This window comes from Amphiura filiformis, chromosome 3 (genome assembly GCF_039555335.1).
Source record: "Amphiura filiformis chromosome 3, Afil_fr2py, whole genome shotgun sequence".
NCBI classification, from domain to species: domain Eukaryota; kingdom Metazoa; phylum Echinodermata; class Ophiuroidea; order Amphilepidida; family Amphiuridae; genus Amphiura; species Amphiura filiformis.
In genome coordinates, this window is record NC_092630.1 from 4,262,461 (window position 1) to 4,283,058 (window position 20,598).

The window sequence follows — 20,598 nt, forward strand, 5'->3', positions numbered from 1 at the left end:
GATTAGTTTTTGTTTATAAATCTAATATGTGAGAGAAATTTTCAGAATATTAAGTTAACATAATATAATATTATGAAACTGTAACCAATTCAACAAGACTGCCAAGAAAATCATTTATTGAAAACAAAACTTCATCTCCGTCTAAACCTGCGAGTACCACAGCATTTAGTTTTCCTTTAAAGATTGAAACCACCAAAGAACCCACAAAAATAATAAAACATGAAACAAGAGATTTCAGCTTCCACTGTGACCGACCTAAGAAATCAATTTTTCCTCAACAAGTGTGGTATTTGTTTTTCGCACATCTAGACCTTGTGGGTAAACCAAATACCACCGCCTCTGTATGTATGTTCATTTATGAGTCTCGTTCTTAGCATATAGCAGACCAGAAATGCAAAGTCACACCCTTACTCTGCATAATTCTAATTAGAATCTGTTCGATGGCATTACCCAAAACCAATAAAACCGCAACCAGTTGATTGGAGTACTCTATATGAGAGGCCTTATTAAATTAATTATCCAATGTACGAGCTTGGTTGACTCAAAATTGGGAAATGGTATCATGACAAACTAAGGCATATTTTAATGTGGATGATTCAGTGTTAAGAATAATGAAATGGCAATAAGAGGAATTAAAACTGAAGTGTAATAATTTGTAATGCATCAATGAATGTGTCATGATAGTTAATAGCAGGGCATAGAAAAGGCACAAACATGGGAATGTAGCTGTGACAAAATCTTGAGGAGTGAAAGAAATTAAGGGTATACGATGTATTGTTGGTCGAAGCAGCAAAAAAATGTTCATAGCATCTTGCGAATGGTAGTGAGCTTTAGCAAAAATTGCATTGCTCAATTCATAGCGAGCGTGTAGAAGAATTCAAATATCACAGATATACTTTTCTAGGTCCTGTGGTTGTTGAGTTATGTTGTAAAGAGGGCTGAAACAACAACACTTTTGTAAAACGTACATGACTCATCAACAACAATAAATTAAGCAAGTTTTGATTTGTAGAATGAACTTTTGCAAAACACCAACGTGTTATTTTTCGATAATATTGATTCAGATAATGAAATGCTTCGACCAACAATACCTCGTATACCCTTAAATTGAGATGAATTGTTGAATGCAATAAATTGTCACCAGAATTGATGTATTTGTTATTTTGTTTTTGTTTATTACACACATTAGTGCATCCAAAGGCTATAGTGTTCATTGTTATAGATGGACAGGTGGTTTTAATGGGCTATTCTGTTTAAAATCCACACTACCCCTGTGGAAGATTTAGCTAAAATCTTCCACAGAGGGAGTATAAGGTTTGAATAGAATAGACAATTGGGTAACTTCCATTTGAAATACTCACTCCAGGTGTGGAAGATATAGGCAAAGCCATAGTACAGAGGGAGTATGGGTTTCAAAATGATCAAGTGTGACCAATTACATTTGAAAAACATACTCCCCTGTGGAAGATATTTCCAAAATCTTCTACAGGGGTAGTGTGAATTTTTAAATGGAATAGCCCAATGAGAACATATTGCATTACAATGTTCTAAATTCCATGTAGAAAATATGAAAGGAAACTCTCAGTTTCAGTCGTAGTCAGAAAAATAAAAATGAAAACCTGTATTACTCATCGATAATCACAAATAGTGCCAATAGTTGTATGCATGCAATGTTGCACTGTAGGTGCAATTGCTTGTGTATACAACGCCTAACCCTGGCAGCGTGGTCTCACGCAAGATGCTCATAATTGTACATGCAAACTATTACTATGACGTGTGATATTCACAATTTTATTTCATCGGCATCCATCAAGTGGTGTCAGGTTGGCTGACTGGTCTGTCCGTAATTTATTGGTAATAACAGGTCAAGGTTAATGTCAGTGTCATTTGTGGTAGTGTAAATTGAATTGTTTTATTCATATATGGAGTTATTTTTGAGATAGGCCTATTGCTTCGTCAGTAGCGGTGCCAAGGGGTGCAAATGCCCCCATTAGAACTTTTTCCCCAGTAAAAACCCAAAATTACGAAAATTTCCATTTATTGCTGCAATTTTTCGAAAAATTGGTTGATTCCCCCCTCCTCCCTAAAAAGTCACTTTGCCGCCCCCTGAGAACAATTACTGGCACTGCTACTGTGCTTCGTTAAGTATTCATTTGATTTTTGGAGACTTTTTAACATATTGGATTGAAATGCTGTTGTACTACTACTCTTAAAATATAAATATGTGAAGCATTTCATTTTTGCTTTTGCATTTATTTTTTGCTGCCATCGACATCATCGTCATCAGCAGCAGCAGTAGTTGCAGCAGCATTGTCATCATCATCATCATCAGCATCATGAGTCATCATCATGTCAACATTGATATATCATCATCATCATTATCACCTTCATGGTCCAACAACACCCTCACCACTATCACTGACCATCACTCAGCACTACCAACCATTACTACCAATAATCATCATCATCAACACTGCATTTTGTTGATTTACAAATAATACAAGCTGTTTTGTGTTACTGAATGAATGCAAATTTCTAAGTCAGTTGCGTAAGAAATAACGATAATTGAATTTGAGCTTCCAAAGCAATGCGAAGTATATGCACACAAATCAATTTGTTATGGAACAACAAATGCTATATTGTGCCTTTCCTGAAAATCTTTGTTAACGATAATTATAACAAGTTGCTTCAAGGTCTTGACTGCTCATTATGACTTCAATTTGTTAGTAGTCCTGTCCACACGGATGGCTATTTGCTCGAGCACCGCGTTGCTCGAGCACAGACTCGGGGAAATCTGCCGTCTGAACGCTTTCGAGGATTCCAGTCCTCGAGTTTGTCCCCAAATTTATCCCCTAGAAATTTAGGGGATTTCACCATTTCCCTGAGTGGTGCTCGAGCTCAGTATTACCTGGAATATGGTATCACAATGCAAAAATTGTGCGAAGGGCTTTGACTTCCAAATAATATTTCTTCTTTGTGGTAACTAGGCAGCTTACTGTTGGGGAAGGATGTTCTTAGGGGAAACAGTGGATTTCAGATTTAAAATCCACACTCCCCCTGTGGAAGATTTTGGAAATATCTTCCACAAGGGGGAGTATGAATTCCAAATGGAATGAGCACATTAGCAGTACCATTTATAACTCACCCTCCCTCTGTGGAAGATTCAGGTTGAATTTTTCTCAGAGGGTGTATGAAATTCAAATGGAGCTGTCTAATGTGTTTATTCCATTTGAAATTCATATTCCCCCTGTGAAAAATATTTCCAAAATCTTCCACAGAGGGCATTTGGATTTTAAATGGAATTGCCCAATATTCGCAAGAGATAGTGCATCATGCAAATAACTGTGTTAATCCATTTTGTGATATAATGCTGCATATAAAAGTATGCCTGGATGGCTTATGACTTTGAACTGATACATCAATAGATAGTGATTCAGGAGGGTTTTATCTGCAGCAGCAGATTGCAATGCGAATAATGATGTGAAGGTGCAGAGTTTTTAGCCTGTAGTATTCTTGGTTTTACTATCTCTTGGATTAATATCATCCAATGAGGGATTAAGGGATGGGGTATGAACGTTTGGACAGTATTTATTGTGGGACATTAGAGCACATCAGACATATCGAATTGCATTCTGAATACGAAGAATGTCCTTCTGATATCAAATAATTTTGATTTTTTGAAATGCATAATGTAATACACATTTTATGGCAAATGATTAAAAATTGATATTTTTGATACTTAACAGTACTCGAAGTAAACTTTATAAATCTGATGATTTATACTTAAAGTGTATGTAGGTGGGATGAAAAAAGTCGTATTGAAGATATGGATTTTTTCCAAAACACCAAAAAAATTAGGTATTTTTTGGGACAAAATCCATATCTTCAATATGAAAGGTCAAAATTTTCAATTGATCGTCGGCTTTTCCTCCCAGCTACATACACTTTAAGTATATATCATTAGATTTATAAAATTTTAATAACTTGTCATAAAATTTGTATTATATCGTGAATTTCAAAAAATTATTTGATATCAGAAAGACATTTTTCGTATTCAGAATGCAATTCGATATGTCTGATGTGCTCTCATGTTCCACAAAAAATACTGTCAAAACGCTCAAAACGCTCATTCCAGATTCCTTAAGCAAGTCATATCATATACGGTACTGTAGAATTCCTTCTACTTCAGAACAAAGAATGCTAGATCTTTGGTGTTTTCAGTATATGATAGGCTAATGTTTCTATGAGATTACAATTTATAGTTACTAATTTTTTTTAAATGCCTCCATGGACCAGACTGTGTCACATAATACAGGTTTGAGTTCCCCATACAGTCACATTTTAGTAGAAAAAAAGTAAAAAAAGTAGTAAAAACATTCTTAAAGAAGAACAAAATGCCTTATATTATATATTTGCTCTCTCATATTTTTAAGTTCCAACAATGTTAGCTATAATTTTGCATATAATAGTTTCAAGTTTTTAGTTCTGCATAACAATGGTTTTTGTTTCTGGTGTTCTCTGTTGTTAAGATCCAGATTTGATTGACATATTCAATGGATGGGTTGGAGAAAGTATAAAACCCTGTATGTGCTGCTGAGAAACCAAATACCAAAAAGGTTCTTTGGTTTCTGTAAGTCGGTACAGATTTTTCCATTTGATTGGGTGATTGTGGCACAGTCTATCAAAATCAAGAAGCTAAAATTCCAGGGTCTATGATCAATATGAAATACAACTCTAATGTTCAAATGGGATCATAGATCAAAGGCTGGAACAACAAACTTGTGACAAGACCCATTTAATTTGACATGAAAGTCAATATTTGATACTCAAGTTTTTTTTAATTCCTTTTAATTATAATTCATGCTGTCACATCTCATTGCATGACCACTTTCAAACAGAAAAAAGGGTAATTCCGGGGGTAATTGTTTAGGAGTGCATTAGTTCAATATTTGAAGTTGAGTAAATTCTAATTGTCTCGAGACAGCAGGAAAGCACAACAACGCAAAGAATAGACTCTGCATTGCCCCACGATCATGAGGACCATTTAATACACATAAGCTTATTTATAATAATTTTACAATCTCATAGAAATTAAGACTATATTGAGATAATAACAGATTTCATATCAATTAAACAAATTATATACATTGAGATAATTAATTGCAGCAAGCATTTGGAATTATTGATTATCTTCATATAAATCAATAAACACACAAATTATTGGAAAAATGTGTACAAGCCAACCATACAGGCTGGACAAACAAAAGTTGACTTCTGAATCACATTTAACCAATTTCATCTTAAGCAAATCTTAAGCATATCTTAAACAGATACATCTTTGGATCAAACAGAGGATTGGATTGAAAACAGCATTTTTAACCGCAATTAAATAATTAGAAATCTCCAAAAGAATAAACAATGCCAACACTAGCAAACGAACATTTTGTATTCAGCCAGATCTGGCATCAATGCTTAAACCATTTACTGATATATAATATATTAAATCCACGGTTATTTACAACCAAGTAAATAAAGATACTCCAAATAAGCAACAAAGCATTTATAACCCTGGTATAAAACGCAGTAGAAAGGGAGAAAAGCATGAAGGCAACCAATAGCCCACTATAAAACGCAGTAGAAAGTGGAGACAATCTACTGACAAGATTCTTCAGGTTTTGAAGAAACTCCACCACCCTCAATAAAAAGCGCAGTAGAAAGTGGAGACAATCTACTGACGAGATTCTTCAGGTTTTGAAGAAACTCCACCACCCTCTATAAAAACGCAGTAGAAAGTGGAGACAATCTACTTATGAGATTCTTCAGGTTTTGAAGAAACTCCATACAAAGCAATCAATAGCCCAATAAAACCAACAAATACCATAAAACGCAGTAGAAAGTGGAGACAATCTACTGACGAGATTCTTCAGGTTTTGAAGAAACTCCATACAAAGCTTTCAATAGCCCAATAAAACCATTCAATACCATAAAACGCAGTAGAAAGTGGAGACAATCTACTGACGAGATTCTTCAGGATTTGAAGAAACTCCATACAAAGCATTCGATAGCCCAATAAAACCAATCAATACCATAAAACGCAGTAGAAAGTGGAGACAATCTACTGATGAGATTCTTCAGGTTTGAAGAAACTCCCCCACCCTCTATAAAAACGCAGTAGAAAGTGGAGACAATCTACTGACGAGATTCTTCAGGTTTTGAAGAAACTCCATACAAAGCATTCATTCCCCTTCTATAAAACGCAGTAGAAAGTGGAGACAATCTACTAATGATATTCTTCAAGATTTGAAGAAATTCCATACAAAGCCTCTATTTTTAAGCATAAAGCAGCATAATTGGACATACCATTTTATTGGAGTATCTTTAACCATATTTAGTTAACTGATTCACCCTTCCAGCTTTTGGGAGGGTGGGTGGGATTTTTTGGTCCATCAAGATCGAAAGAACAATTGCAAGTGCATCACCAGGAGAACTATGGACATAACAAAGGAATGAAAAAATAAGACGGGAGACCTGAATGGCTGCACACCACTAAAGTGACAGCTGACTGGACAGAAAAACTGAGCTTGTTGCTATAACAACATAACAACAACCCCTAAATTAAAACTGAATTGACCAGGAGACCAAAAAACTTTAAGTGTACTTGAGAATGCTCAAGTGGGAATAAGAGGATAAGCCTCTACACCTAGATGCACATGACAGCCTAATGTCCCCTGCTGCTGAGACAATCTAGTTTTTAAAAGATTTGCAACTTTAAAAAACGGAATTCTTTTGACATCACCAATCAATCAATCACAGACATTTATAGAGTGCCAAAAACCAAAAAGAAATTGCACACCAAAGGGCACCAACAATTGTGAAAATTAAGTTTGTGGCCATTTATTGTGATGCGATCAAGCAAAATGAGTCTGATGTCGATCAAAATCAAAATTCAGTTTTTGGTTTTATTATATGAGCCATTCTCAGAGCTTTACTTTGCTGAAAACTCTATCATAATTTGGCGTACGGTTCCAGAGATATGGCCAATTTAGTGTTGCTCAGAACAATAAAATACAAAGGAAGTTGAATACTATTATTGGCCATATCATAAAATCAATATTTCCGACATTCGACTCATTTTGCTTGATCCCATCATGATACATAGCCAGCACTTTGGTTCATATTGCCATAGATCCCTTGATATATGTCTGTAAAAAACGTCATGGGAAAATTGGATTAAACAGCTCTTTTCAGAGCCACTGAATCTTCAGTAGAAAGAGACACTTAAGCTGAATTTATACTCTATCACTGAGTGACGAGCAATTGGTATTTAACCAATAAGGTTGTGCATTTTTCCCAGTGCATCAAAATGCGCTCAACCTCATTGGCTATAAACCAATCGCTATCGCTCAGCGATGTAGTGTAAATTCAGCTTTACTATAAACAGCTCTTTTCAGAGCCACCACTTCTTCCGTATATATATATAAGAGGCAATCTACTGACATATCATTGGGCAAGCTGCAGCTCACTGTGGTACTCTGTAGACAGGGAGAGTCTAGATGACAAACTCTTAATAGTTTTGTCCTCAAAAAGTCGGAGCGCTTGTCTTGACGAAAGCTTGATAGTTTTATACTTGTCAGATGGCAAACACATTGAAAACCTCACTCTATATAGCTGAATAAGTTTTAAATGGAGGTTGGTAAACTGCTTTATAGGTGCATATATTGGAATCATATGATGTAAGTAGCTCTATAGATAAGATCACAGGATATATCCGATTCTAATACAAAGCTTACTGTTAAATCACCTGTATGTTGGCCCCCTGATGTCAGTCAAGAGGCAAATAACAAGTGCTCCCAATAGGGTCTCACCTATTACTTTTCAATTTTGCATAAAAGCGTGATCCGTGTACAAAGATACATTACCTACTCTCTGTTAATTGCCAAGGAGAGAGCAAAGGAAAGATGGTTATTGATTTTAGTGTTACGCCATACTTGACACACTCGGTATGTTCTCATCCGTTCATATTTCATATTTGTGACATGATCTGGTCCATGGGGGCCAAAAGTGGCAAATTTGAAACTGAGATAAAGGTAAATATATGGAGTAGAAAACAATAAAATACATAAGAAAATAGACATCAAAAAACTTCATAACTGATTGTCAAAAATGCCTCCTTTGGCCCCCATGGACCAGATTTTGTCACATTTGCCCTTTTTGTGTATGACGGAATTTGAAGAGTATACGCTCTAACAGGAAGAAACACCTCAGCAGTCTGTAAATTGTAGATATTTTGAGACCAGACTTTGAACAGCAGCACAAGTTAGAGAGAAGCATTTTGAAAACTCCATTGAAGACTGGAATCTTTGAGTTTTTGTCGTGCCTGATGGAATTAAAACTGGAATCATACTGTGACCTATCTCGGTGGTGTGCCAAATTGAACCATATCAAATATAAAAATAGTGAATATTCTCAGTCATCCAGTTGTTAGAATCACAAAGTTTTGAATTAAATCAAATACAGGAACTTACATTTTGTGCAACTTTCCACAACTTTCCACATTCATCTGGCAACTGACCTGCTGGGCTGGTCATGTGACACTTTGAGACGGCTAGGGATTGTCTTGATGGCCAGGTCCCTGGTCCCATCTGGGAGAGAGTAGAGCAGCCATCACTTAATAAAAAAGGGGGACTGAGACACAACTTATTTCACACATGGGACCAGGCCATCAAGACGATCCCTAGCCGTCTCAAAGTGTCACATAACCAGCCCAGCGGGTCAGTTGCCTGATGAAGTCTGATGGTTTCAAACGCAACGTAGCAAGTTGCAAAAAATGTCCAGTATTTGATATAATTCAAAATCTTGTCATATTAAATATAATTAAACCAAGGTCATAGGTTAAACTCAGCACTCAGGGAAATCACAAAATTCCCTTAATTTCTTGGGGATAAATTTGGGAAAAAACTTACAGTTCACACAGCTGATTTCCCCATTTGCAAGAGTACATCGCCATGCCTATTGTTCTTTTTGGTATAATATCACTCTTATCACTTTTACCATGCTTAATTTGGCCTTTGCTGCCAATTACGTAGGTCTATAGAGAAACATTTTACAAAACAATTTAATCTGCAAATTTAAAAATAGATTGTGCTTGAAATAGACATCAGGTCAAATTATGCTAAATTTGGTTTGAATCAATCCAATTATATGGTTTATTTGATTATTTATTTTTAAATAAAATTACATATTTTATTATTTTTATATTTTTGTAGGTAGCTCCTTCAAATATGATAATTTGGTATTCTACAAATACTTAATTAGATATTTTGAAAGGACCCATAATGTACAGATAATCTGGCTGGTTGTGTGTCATTATGTCCTGATGCTCTGGTCAGTGTACTTTGGACATAACTAAAATGAATCATTTGCTGTCACAAATATTAGATATCCTAATCAAGATTAACCCTAACACTACTAGACCATATAAACCGTACCGCATGAAGCAACGGCAAGACAATGCATCCTACGTGATGCGATTGCGTAATCATGGTCATGAAGCTATTGGCTGGATGATGGTCACGCACATGGCTTGCTATACCGTTCTATGGTTGGCAGGGTGGGAAAAAGTCTCTTCTTGCTTCCTTCCTTTCCTTCCACTTCTAAGACAAAAAGCAGAGAAGGAATTATGGTTAATTCACTGGCATAGTGCTTGTTATAATATGACCGTTGCTAGGTCAACTGGCTCATGCTTTCTTTGTTACGAACTAGTGATCAAAATAATCATAACACAAATGGCATATCATAATTTGGAACAGGTGTATGAGCCCAGGCTTGAACCAGTAACCAATGGTTACTAACATGCACTACGACAGAAGAAGGTGTTATCCTTTTTTATTTATCTTTTAGCTTTTAAAAATAATTTATATTTTCTTAGTATAGTATGCCTACATGTATTGAAAAAGAGATACTATAAATAGGTTTCTTTTTCAAGACAGTATTGTTAAAGAACAACTTTTCTTAACATTATGTATTTTATGCAATGTTTAGCAAATAGACACCAGATTTCAAAGGATTTAGGCAAGTAAAGATTTTAATCCTCAAACAGAGTATTATAAAACAACAATATTTCTCATTGGTTTTTTATTTTTGCAAATTTACAAGAATCATATACTAATACACTGCATTGCTACACATCATTCATTGCATAATTCATGGTGAATAGTCATGCGTGTATTTTGGGAACTTTAGGCGCCAGCCCGGGTCAAAGTGGGGGTGGCAAAAGCGAAGGGCGGCGGAAGAAGAAGGCGGCAAAAACAGGGCGGCAAAAAGCGAAGGGGCGGCAAAACGAATTAGCAATGAAAAAAGGGCGCAAAAAATAGAAAAAGCATATAAAAGATTGAAAAAATTTTGCTTTTAGGGCGCTAGCGCCTGAATTCCTTTTTTTTTTTTTTTTTTTGCTCTTCACTTTTCAAACGACCGTGAAAAAATTGGGTCAACCTTTTCGGGCTGTCAAGGAAGGGGCGGCAAAATTGTTTCTTCTTCAGCCCCCCGGGGTTGGGGCGGCCACGGTACGCCACTGATAGTGGAAAACCTGAAATGGAAATGTTTTGACAAGTTGAATGTGTATTTACAATTTGCATTAATGTTGCTATGCATTAAAGAGGCATTTCGTGATCCAGAGCATCATCCTCCCACTTTTCTCAAAAAAAGTTGAGATTTTATATCACTGAAAACCTCTGGCTACATAATGTTTAAGTACAAAAAATTTCTTGCAGATTAATTCGTTTAGCAAAGATATCGTGAAATTTGAATTTCGTTCTGGTATACCAGAACGAAATTACAACACATTGTCTATGGAGTAGTGTAATACACATAATCATGCATAACTCATAAGCGCAAAATCGGAATCAACTGAAATTTTGGGAATAAGCTTTTTTCGTGGATATCTACTGAAAATGTCATAAAAAGAGGATGCTAGGATCACGAAATCCTCCTTTAATGATGTTATATCATATGTCAGTCTATCAGACTGCGTGTTTCTACTGAGGGTAAAATTCCGTGCCGTGCCGTGCCGTGCGGGTAACGAGCCCAGTAGAAACGACTTAGAATAATCGGTTGCCGTGTCATGCGGGTCATGTGCTCGCTTTTCGTGATCCACCTCTTGAGGTGAATCATGCCGGGTCAAAGCGTGTAATCTGCGCAGTAGAAACGAGCCGTGTCATCGGTTGCCGGGTCGAGGTCATGCGTGTTGCAAAAATAACGCGATTTATATTCTACTTGTATAGTCTAGCTTAGGCCTATGATGTAGTAGGTTCCTTCTTTCCGATATTATATACACTGGACACATGTGTGACTCGCATGAACTTGATGAAGTAAAATGGATATGACTTTACTTACTCTAGGCCTACTTCTTTATAGGCCCACTAGTTAATGAGTTGGTTATATCTTTATAATTAATGAGTTGGTTATATATGAGCTGTAAATTAATTATCATAATAGCCAATTACTAGATCCACTGGTAAATTAATGCAATTTGGATTTTACGAAAATACTAAATTGTGATTGTAGGTCATATGCCATGAGCTGCCATCCGTGAGACATTTAAATTTAGGATATAATTAACCGTCAAATCTGTTTTCCGTACTTCGGTTTACAGGAAAAAATGCTGTGCATCGTATGCGAGACACGGCTTTCTGGTCTCAGTAGAAACAAGCTGGGTAACGGTGGCCGGATTATGATCGGTATTTTGTGCCCGGAAAATAGCGGGTCAAAAAGCCGTACGCTCAGTATAAACACGCTGAGAGTCACATGATGGAAACCAAATACTATAAAACAACTTTATTTTGTAAAATATTTATTTTTGGAAAATAAGTAAGGAACTTATGCAAATTTGTGAATTGAAAATACCAGCTTTTTTTTTCTATTTTTTTTTAAAATCTCATTTTGAAGAGAGCTTTTGTTACTGTGACAAAAAAAATCTGCAAATTTGTACATTTCCTCAAGTCCTATAGGAAGAAAAACTATTCGCTTGCCTGAAAATTTTGCGAAAACTTTACACTAACATTTATTTTGAAAAATAAGAGGTCTTATATACAGAATTGTCTAATTTTGCATATTTTATTCTGTGGCAGCTTTAAGAATAGATTATTAGTGGATTTGAATGTATTATTACCATTTAATCTGAGATGAATATAAAGTTATATTCGGCTCAGATTTTAATACTATGCAGTTGAATGATTTAACTAATATTGTTTTAGAGGTTAATGACTGCGCATCAGTTGTTTTGAGGGTATCTTGAAATATCTAAACATTGAGCTTTGGAGGCGACGAATATCCTGAGGGGCACAGCCCTGGGGGATATTCCGAGGTCCAAAACACAATGTTTAGATATATCACACTATAACTGATGCAAAGTCATTAACCTCATTCAAGACCATCACTTTTTACTTTTTTATAATTCCATATGCGTCACTTTTTCTTCTTTCAAATTTAAAATCAAAACACAATTTAAATTCATCTCCCATCTTCCCTGTAAAAGAATCAAATAGCCGAGGAGCTTACCACTTGCGACCAATCACACTAGCACACAACTAAATATGGACATAAGCACCCGCGTAAACCGTTTAAATATATAACACGTAACATGATCATTGTAAAGCGTACTTATGTACTACATCATGATACGCGGTCATTTATACTTCTTCAATAACCTCCATTTGCGTCTTAAAAACGTATAATCTGTGATTGGATTAAACACATCGCGTATATACATGAGATTATGAATTACAGCCTAAATTGTCAAATGAATTATGAAGTAGCAACAGATTTGTTGTCATAGTTTCCGAAAGGACTATTCTATATGAAATCCATACACCCCCATGGAAGACATGACCTTAATTTCACACAGAGGGAGTGTAGATTTCAAATAGAGTCACCCATTCAAGTAACCCCATTTGAAATGCATACTCCCTGTGTGGAAGATTAAGGTCCTATACGGTGGGGGGGTGTATGTATTTCAACTGTAATGCCCATTATTTCAAGGTAATCTTGTGAAAGTCATAAAATTCTTTTTTTTTTAAAGATTACTGATTACAGACATCATTTTCAAAGTGTCAAATATCACTGTGCGTTTTGCGCGTTCAAGTTTGTTATTATTGATAGCTCTTGATTTGGAATGAGTTAATGTTCAATCATTTTTGTGTTGTTGAGAAACGGACCTGCGGGCAAGCTTTTCTGGTCTGAAGGTGGGATTATATAGAGTGTTCTGCTACGTTTGATCACTTTTATGATCAAGCGATATGTTTATAGAAAGTTGTGTAATTGTTGACTACAGAAACTATGTAGAAATGTTTGTTTGTTTGTTTGTTTGTTTGTTGTATTTAACCTTTTTTGTGGCTTGTGCATTAGTAACTAGAGCTGCAGCAGAATTTCAGAGTTGTTATACTGAAAATATATGGGAATTCATCACACACAGAAAACAATAATGCTGACAAGCTTTGGAGCAATTGATGTAAATTCAAATTGCCACCCATCTGTCACTGGATGCTACACATCTCCATCTTCAGTGTTGATGGGTGCAGCTTTGATGCAGTTCAACATCACCCTATTTCTGAAAGTCAAGTTGGGTAGGGGGAGGATTCTGCCTCGCAACAAACAAATATCGGAGTACCGACTATTCAGTCTAACTTTGATGTAGCTCTAAAACAGCAGAGTCATGATTTGTGTTGTCAGTTACATCACCATCCCTGTGAGACACTGATCTTTGTAAAATCATCTCAAGAGGCAAGCTTATTCAAATGTTATAGGTCGATGCTGATGTTGGATTGGAAATGAATGAAGATTAACAGGGTGACATGGTGGGAACATATACAGGTGTAATGTACAGGGTGGAACAAAATATTGCAACATGTACGGAATATATCGTAGGATATCTGAATTTTGCGTTTGGGTCACCCAACAACTACATATCCTGTTTAAGATTTTATTACCACTTAAAGCAAATTTGTATTTCTTTGATAAATGAAAGTCCTTACATTTGGAGGTATATTTTATAGTGATAAAAAGTTAATACCAAAAGGTCACAGTTTAATATATAAATTGCCAGTCATAAGACCTTTTGCAGCAATGATCTTGAACTGTATAATTCATATTTATATTTAATTACATTTGAAGGGATAAATAAGGCACAAAACAAGTGATCTTATTTGACACAATTACCCCCTAGCCTAATAAGCACCCCTACAAAATAATTCAAGTGCATCTCTCTTAAGCGCCCCTCCCCTTTTTCGGTGTGCCTGGAAAATAAAATTGATCAAATGTCTAAATACATTTACCATTCACACCTTGTGACTTGGGATGACTGATTTTGACTTCAGATCCACTGTATTTAGAATGTTTCTTTGTGTAAATTTTTTATTTGATGTACCCCCCAAATGACAGACTTCATCCCTCCAGGCACTAATTAGGTCGAATATGGTACCCAAATTGTTCACTTATTGAGTTCTGTATCATTGGGCTATTCCATTTAAAATCCACACTACCCCTCTGGAAAATTCTGGACATTCCTTCCACAGAGGGAGTATGAATTTCAATTAGAATGAACATATTAGGTAGCTCCCTTTGAATTCCATACACCCTCTGAGAAAGATTCAATGCGAGTCTTCCTCAGAGGGAGGGTGAGTTTCAAATAGAGTTGGCTAATTCCATTTAAAATTTATATTCCACTGTGTGGAAGATATTTCAAAAATCTTCCACATGGGGAGTGTGCACTTTAAATGGGATAGCCCATTCTGCTATGAAATACAGAACACCCTCAATGTTCATTTACCCAATTCCAAATGCACTGTAAAAAGATAGGGTTTAGTTTATAGAAATACAATCCAGATCCCATTCCCCACCCCTCCACGCTGCCCCACTTGTAATTGAACCTGGGACTTGTGCAAACCAGAGGTCAGTACCCTAAAATTGCACACAGCTCTCTATACAAATTTCATAAACCTCAAAATCATTTAATAAAAATCTATTGCAGACAATGTAATATAATGTTAGACTTAAACATTTGCCATTTTGAATCACAATAATTGACTGCACAGATCAAACTTATTATGGTGCAACAACCAATTCATTTAATTCATTTCTATTAAAACATGTTATGCTTGAAATCCAATATGCAGCCAATGTAAGAATGTTAACCCTGTGTAGTAGATAACTCTTGATATAAGGATGTTAACCCTCTGTGGAAGGTAGGAACATGTTACTCTTTACAAAAGTAACAGAAAAAAATGCATGAAATTTTGTCTTTTTTTAGTATTTTTAAACTGAAAAGCAACAATACTTGATTCTTATGTGAACACAGCTTAATTTGTGTATAATTTCACATGTTATATGCATGTATTTAGACTTGCATTCATGTGATTGTTAAGAATGATAGGGGTAGTGAACCAGCGAGTTCACTTAACTTGGAGTGTTTTATTACATGACTGATGACAGCGGAGTGATGAAAAGATTGTCTTCCAAAAGAATCTTGCTACAGTTTTATAGTGTAATGAACCTTGGTGGTATTCATGATAGATAGGACGTTAATAGTGTGCAAACTTTAACATGCACAACCCTTTAATTAGATGATGATCATTTATGGTTGTCAGGAATGGGAGAAGTATGATGACTTTGTTTTAAAAAGAGGACAGAGAGAGGAGAGGAGGAAGGGGAGAGAAAGAAAGACGGAGAGGAGGAAGAGCAGGAAAGAAAGAGAAGGGGAGAGAAAGAAGAGAGGGGAAAAGAAGAGGAAAGAAGAGAGAAATGGGGAGGGAAGAAAAGAGGAAGGAGGAGAGGGTGGGAGAACAAAGCAGTGGGGGAGGAGAGAGGGGTGAAATGAGAAAAAGGGAAAGTGAGGAGAGGAAAGGAAAGGAAGTTAGGGAGAAGAGAGCAGAGGAGAAAGAAGACAGGGAAAACAAGAAAAGGGCAGTGATGTGTGTGAAGAGAGTCTACTTATCCAACGGATAATCTGCTGGCATAGTGCACATTAGGATATGACCGGGATTGTAGGTCAACTGGCTCATGCTTTCTTTGTTACAACCACTGATTGATCACAACACAAAGCCTATGGCAATCATAATTCGGAACAGGTGTATAAGCCCAGGCTTGAACCAGTAACCAATGGTTATTAACATGCACTATGGCTGCGAATACTTTCATCAAAAGGACATGATAATTGTAAATTTATTTGTATTCATAAAAAAAGAACAGTACTTGATCCCCGGTGATGTGGCATTACATGGCTAACATAATATAAGAATGTGGTGTGTTATTTCATATATGTTTACCCTAGCAAGCAATGGATAGGTAATATTCTTTCTATCAATAATCATTTACACAAGACGAGATATGCAGCCTGCAGAAATACTTACTTCTCAACTTGTTTGCACGCGATCTTGGCTGGCCTTGTTGCAGTTATTTTGGGCTCGTATATAATGAAAAGTAGGGTAGAAACAACTGAATCCTGTCTTAAAAGTACATCAAATGATACACCAAAGGTAACAACTGATAAGTGTGATCAATGAATGGTACATTTTATGACCATATTTGGCAGGAAAATAAGTCAAATCATGTCATATGCATGAACTTTGAATTTATGTGAAAATAAACACATCAAAAAATGGCAGGCTTCTCATTATTTCCAGATGTAAATGGAATTGAATAAAAACATTTCAAATTATCAAGTCAAGGTTGAGAAAGGGAAATCTTATAATCAATTGCCATCGTCGCCAGGTGACTAGAAATAGCTCCTCATCATGAGATGAATGAAAAATACGGTCTTGTTTCGTAGACTTATAAATAATTCTATTCCATGCATCTCAATGAATTGCAGAGGAGGGTAGACCGGAAACCCTTAGCGGTATTATGATTACGCTAAAAATGGATGATAATAAAGAACTTGAGGAGATGTGTGAAATATTTAAACACTTTGGATAGTTGTTACAACTTACAGGGATAAGCTTGGTATTACACAATGATGACTTAGTTTAAATGATATGAACTGAGTGGTGCTTTTGAAGTTTGTTACTTGTTTACGTTAAGTCAACAAAATTAGAGGATATTTGCTATTTTTTTAAGAATATAAATTGTTTTTGCTAGAAGGGTTGAAACCCGGGGTTGAAACAGGTGGATGTTGAATTGGGCTGTTGCAATTGAAATCCACACCCCCCTATGGAAGACATGACCTTAATCTCCCACACAGGGGCTGTAGACTTCAAGGGGAGTCCACCATTCAGGTAACCCCATTTGAAATTCACACTCCCTGTGAGGGATTCACGCTCCCTGTATGGGAGATTAAGGTACAAGCTGTATCAAAATGATTGGTAGCCATCAGTGTTTGGTGTTTATTGACAAGCATGATTCTTCCATATTCAACATTGAATCCTCTTGAAATGCATAGGATTTATAGTACTATGAACGTATTTAACATTCATCTATGAATAAGGTAGCCTGTTTGTTATATTTTGATGTGGCAGTCTTGTCCATAATCACTGGAAGTTGATGGGTACCGATCATTTTGATACAGCCTGTATATGGATTTCAAATGGAACAGCCTGTGGTTGCTATTGGTTACAAGGGAGGATGTAAGGGGTGATAATTTGGAAATTCAGTCAATTATGTATATAGCATCATTTGGAGAAATAATCTGATAAATATAGTCAAATATTTATGGTGAGAGGAGGAAGTAATTTTGGTCGATCCTTCATGTAATTATTTCGTGTAATCTAATCCTAACTCTAACCCTAATCCTAACCCTAACCCTAAGCCTAATCCTAATTATAACCCTAATCCTAACCCTAATCCTAACCCTAATCCTAACCCTAAACTAACCCTAACTCTAACCCTAACCCTAACCCTAATTTCGTGTAAAATTACATGAAGGAATAACCGTAATTTTGTTGTCTAGATGCAAATGATGCCTGGCACTCATCATGCATGAAACACCTATTACACTGAAATTGAGACTTTTTTGTCTGGGAAATATGACATTTTAATTATTTTAAGACTTGTTGACATTTTGCTGAATAGAATATTTCGGAAGTATGTAAAACGAGTTGAGATAAACATGAAACCAAATTTGCATATTTGTAATATTTGACCTACTTAACGGAGCTAGCTACTGGCGACGGAGACATGATATTACATAAATGCGGTGAAAAAGAAACCAGTCAGGATGCTGAATTTGACTACCTTCTTAATTATCTGTAGGAAATATTGTAATGATGATGGGAGTATTATTTAATGTAGACTTAGTGCTATTGATTTAGATATTTGCATACAGGCTACAGCCGTGGGTAAATATATTTCAAACATAAAACATGGTTGAGAATTTTTTTTTAAATATCTGATAACTTTCTGACATATAATTTACTGCCACTGGTTTCTACTGAAGATTATTACTACATTACAAGTTGCTATCTACTGAATAGCAATTCTTATTATTACATTTCCAGTTGCTATCTACTGAAGATAGCAATTCTTATTACAACATTTCCTATTGCTATTTACTGAAGATAGCATGTCTTATTACTACAATTCCTGATACTGAAGATAGCAATTTTAATTACTAAATTTCCTGCTGCAATCTACTGAAGAAAGTAATTTTAATTACAACATTTCCTGTTGCTATCTATTGAAGATTGCAATTATAATTACAACATTCCCTGTTGATATCTACTGAAGATAGCAATTATAATTACAACATTCCCTGTTGATATCTACTGAAGATAGCAATTATAATTATAACATTTTCTGTTGATATCTACTGAAGATAGCAATTACGATTACAACATTTCCTGTTTATATCTACTGAAGATTCTTATTATTTACAGTTGCTATCTACATTTCCGGTTGTTATCTTCTGAAGATAGCAATTTTAATTACAACATTTCCTGTTGCTATCTACTATTAAGATAGCAATTTTTAGTCACTATATTTCCTGTCGCTATCTACTGAAGATAGCAATTCTCATTGCTACATTTCCTGATACTGAAGATATTAATTTTAATTACGTTTCCTGTTGCTATCTACTGAAGATAGCAATTATATCTGTTATTTATTTTTTACTATCTCCTGAAGATAGCATTTCCAACATCTGTAATATATTGTTATTGACTGAGAGTGTTTTCTAAATAAAAATAGTAATAATAATAAAGTCTAATTTTGGTGATAATTGATGATAATGAAGGATCAACATGAATTGTTAGATCCTTCAGCACCAGATAAGGATTCCATTCTTGAGTCTATTTTATCTTTTATTTCATTTATTTTCATTTTGTTCAAATTTCGCAAGATGTGGGGCACTCCCCTCAGAGTAGTTGTGTCACTGAAAGCAAGACACATAACCACCTGTTAGCTTATATGTGACACGATCAAGGGAAATGAGTCGGATGTTGCTAATATTGATTTTGAGGTATTGGCAAAGAAAGTGTTAACATTCTTTTGTTTTATATTGTTTTCAGCGATTGATCAAGTGACGTAACTTCCCCTAGAAAAGTTGTATCAACATGGGGTTTTCAGTTTCTGAAAGCTATAAATGTCCTCTTTAGAAACTTATGTAGAACTCATTTTTGACCAGGGTCGACATGTGACTCATTCCCCTTGATCAAGACACATATTGCTCTGTATGCTAGCCATAGGCTTCAACTTAAAAAGTCAAGTTTTGAAATATTTTATACAAATTTCAAGAGCTATCTCAAGAGCCTTTGAACCAATACTACGCTTGTTTATACTCATTTTGATTAATTTTCAATGCTGATTCCAAATATGGTCATAAAATGTACAATTTTTAAAATTTTTAAAAGAAAATGATCTAGTCATCTGCAGCAGATGTCTGTCTGTGCGGAAAGGGATAAGTATGAGATAATTGAAAATGGACTTGAATTGAAAGATTCTACATGTATATATCATTTTGTCTCGTTGTATGTATGCTTCATCCCGATCCCATTCATTTCATATTCACACAATTCCATTGTTGTCATGTTTACGATGACATACTTGAGTTGCCTCCACAAGTCTTAATCATAATTTTCCTGTTTTTTCTTGTTGTATTTAGGTGACAGACGGAAGGTAGCATGTGCTGGGTGTAATAAGATATGCTCTGGAGAGGTGCTAAGAGTTCAGAATGAGTACTTCCATGTCAAATGCTTCCGTTGCTGCAGTAAGTACTACCTATAATACATTCAGTATAAGTTGGAACATGACCCCCATCCATTAACCTTTGTTATATCACATACCCTCATTCTTTCAATGATCTCAAAACAAACCAAAGCATGTTCAAGTTGGCAATGCGACCTTTGCCCCATTTGTGTAAGATCAATGCAGTGTGGTATAGACGTATCCGACGAGCCAAGTGATGGTCAGGATTAAGTCGGCCATAGCTGGGGGCCATCCGCGCCAAACTAGCTTAGTTTGATTGGATTGCGATCCAAGACGCCCACCATCGCGAGTGCATCAGAGCGCGTAGCACTTGCGCCGTGTCACAAGAGCGGTAAATGCTGCACGCCTATGATACTGGCGTCGCATAAAATGGATGGATGGCCCCCAGCTATGGCCGCCAGATATAGGTCA

General features: G+C 35.8%; 1 protein-coding gene across 9 annotated transcripts in view; it reads left to right on the forward strand.

Moving 5' to 3' along the window:
* Window positions 1–20,598, forward strand: part of LOC140147895 (actin-binding LIM protein 2-like) — a 428,263-nt gene that overhangs the window by 206,803 nt on the left and 200,862 nt on the right. For all 9 annotated transcript variants that reach the window (XM_072169674.1, XM_072169676.1, XM_072169673.1 and 6 more), the window contains one exon: window positions 20,084–20,188. In XM_072169674.1, the coding sequence (XP_072025775.1) occupies window positions 20,084–20,188 (105 nt within the window). The remainder of the gene's footprint in view (window positions 1–20,083; window positions 20,189–20,598) is intronic.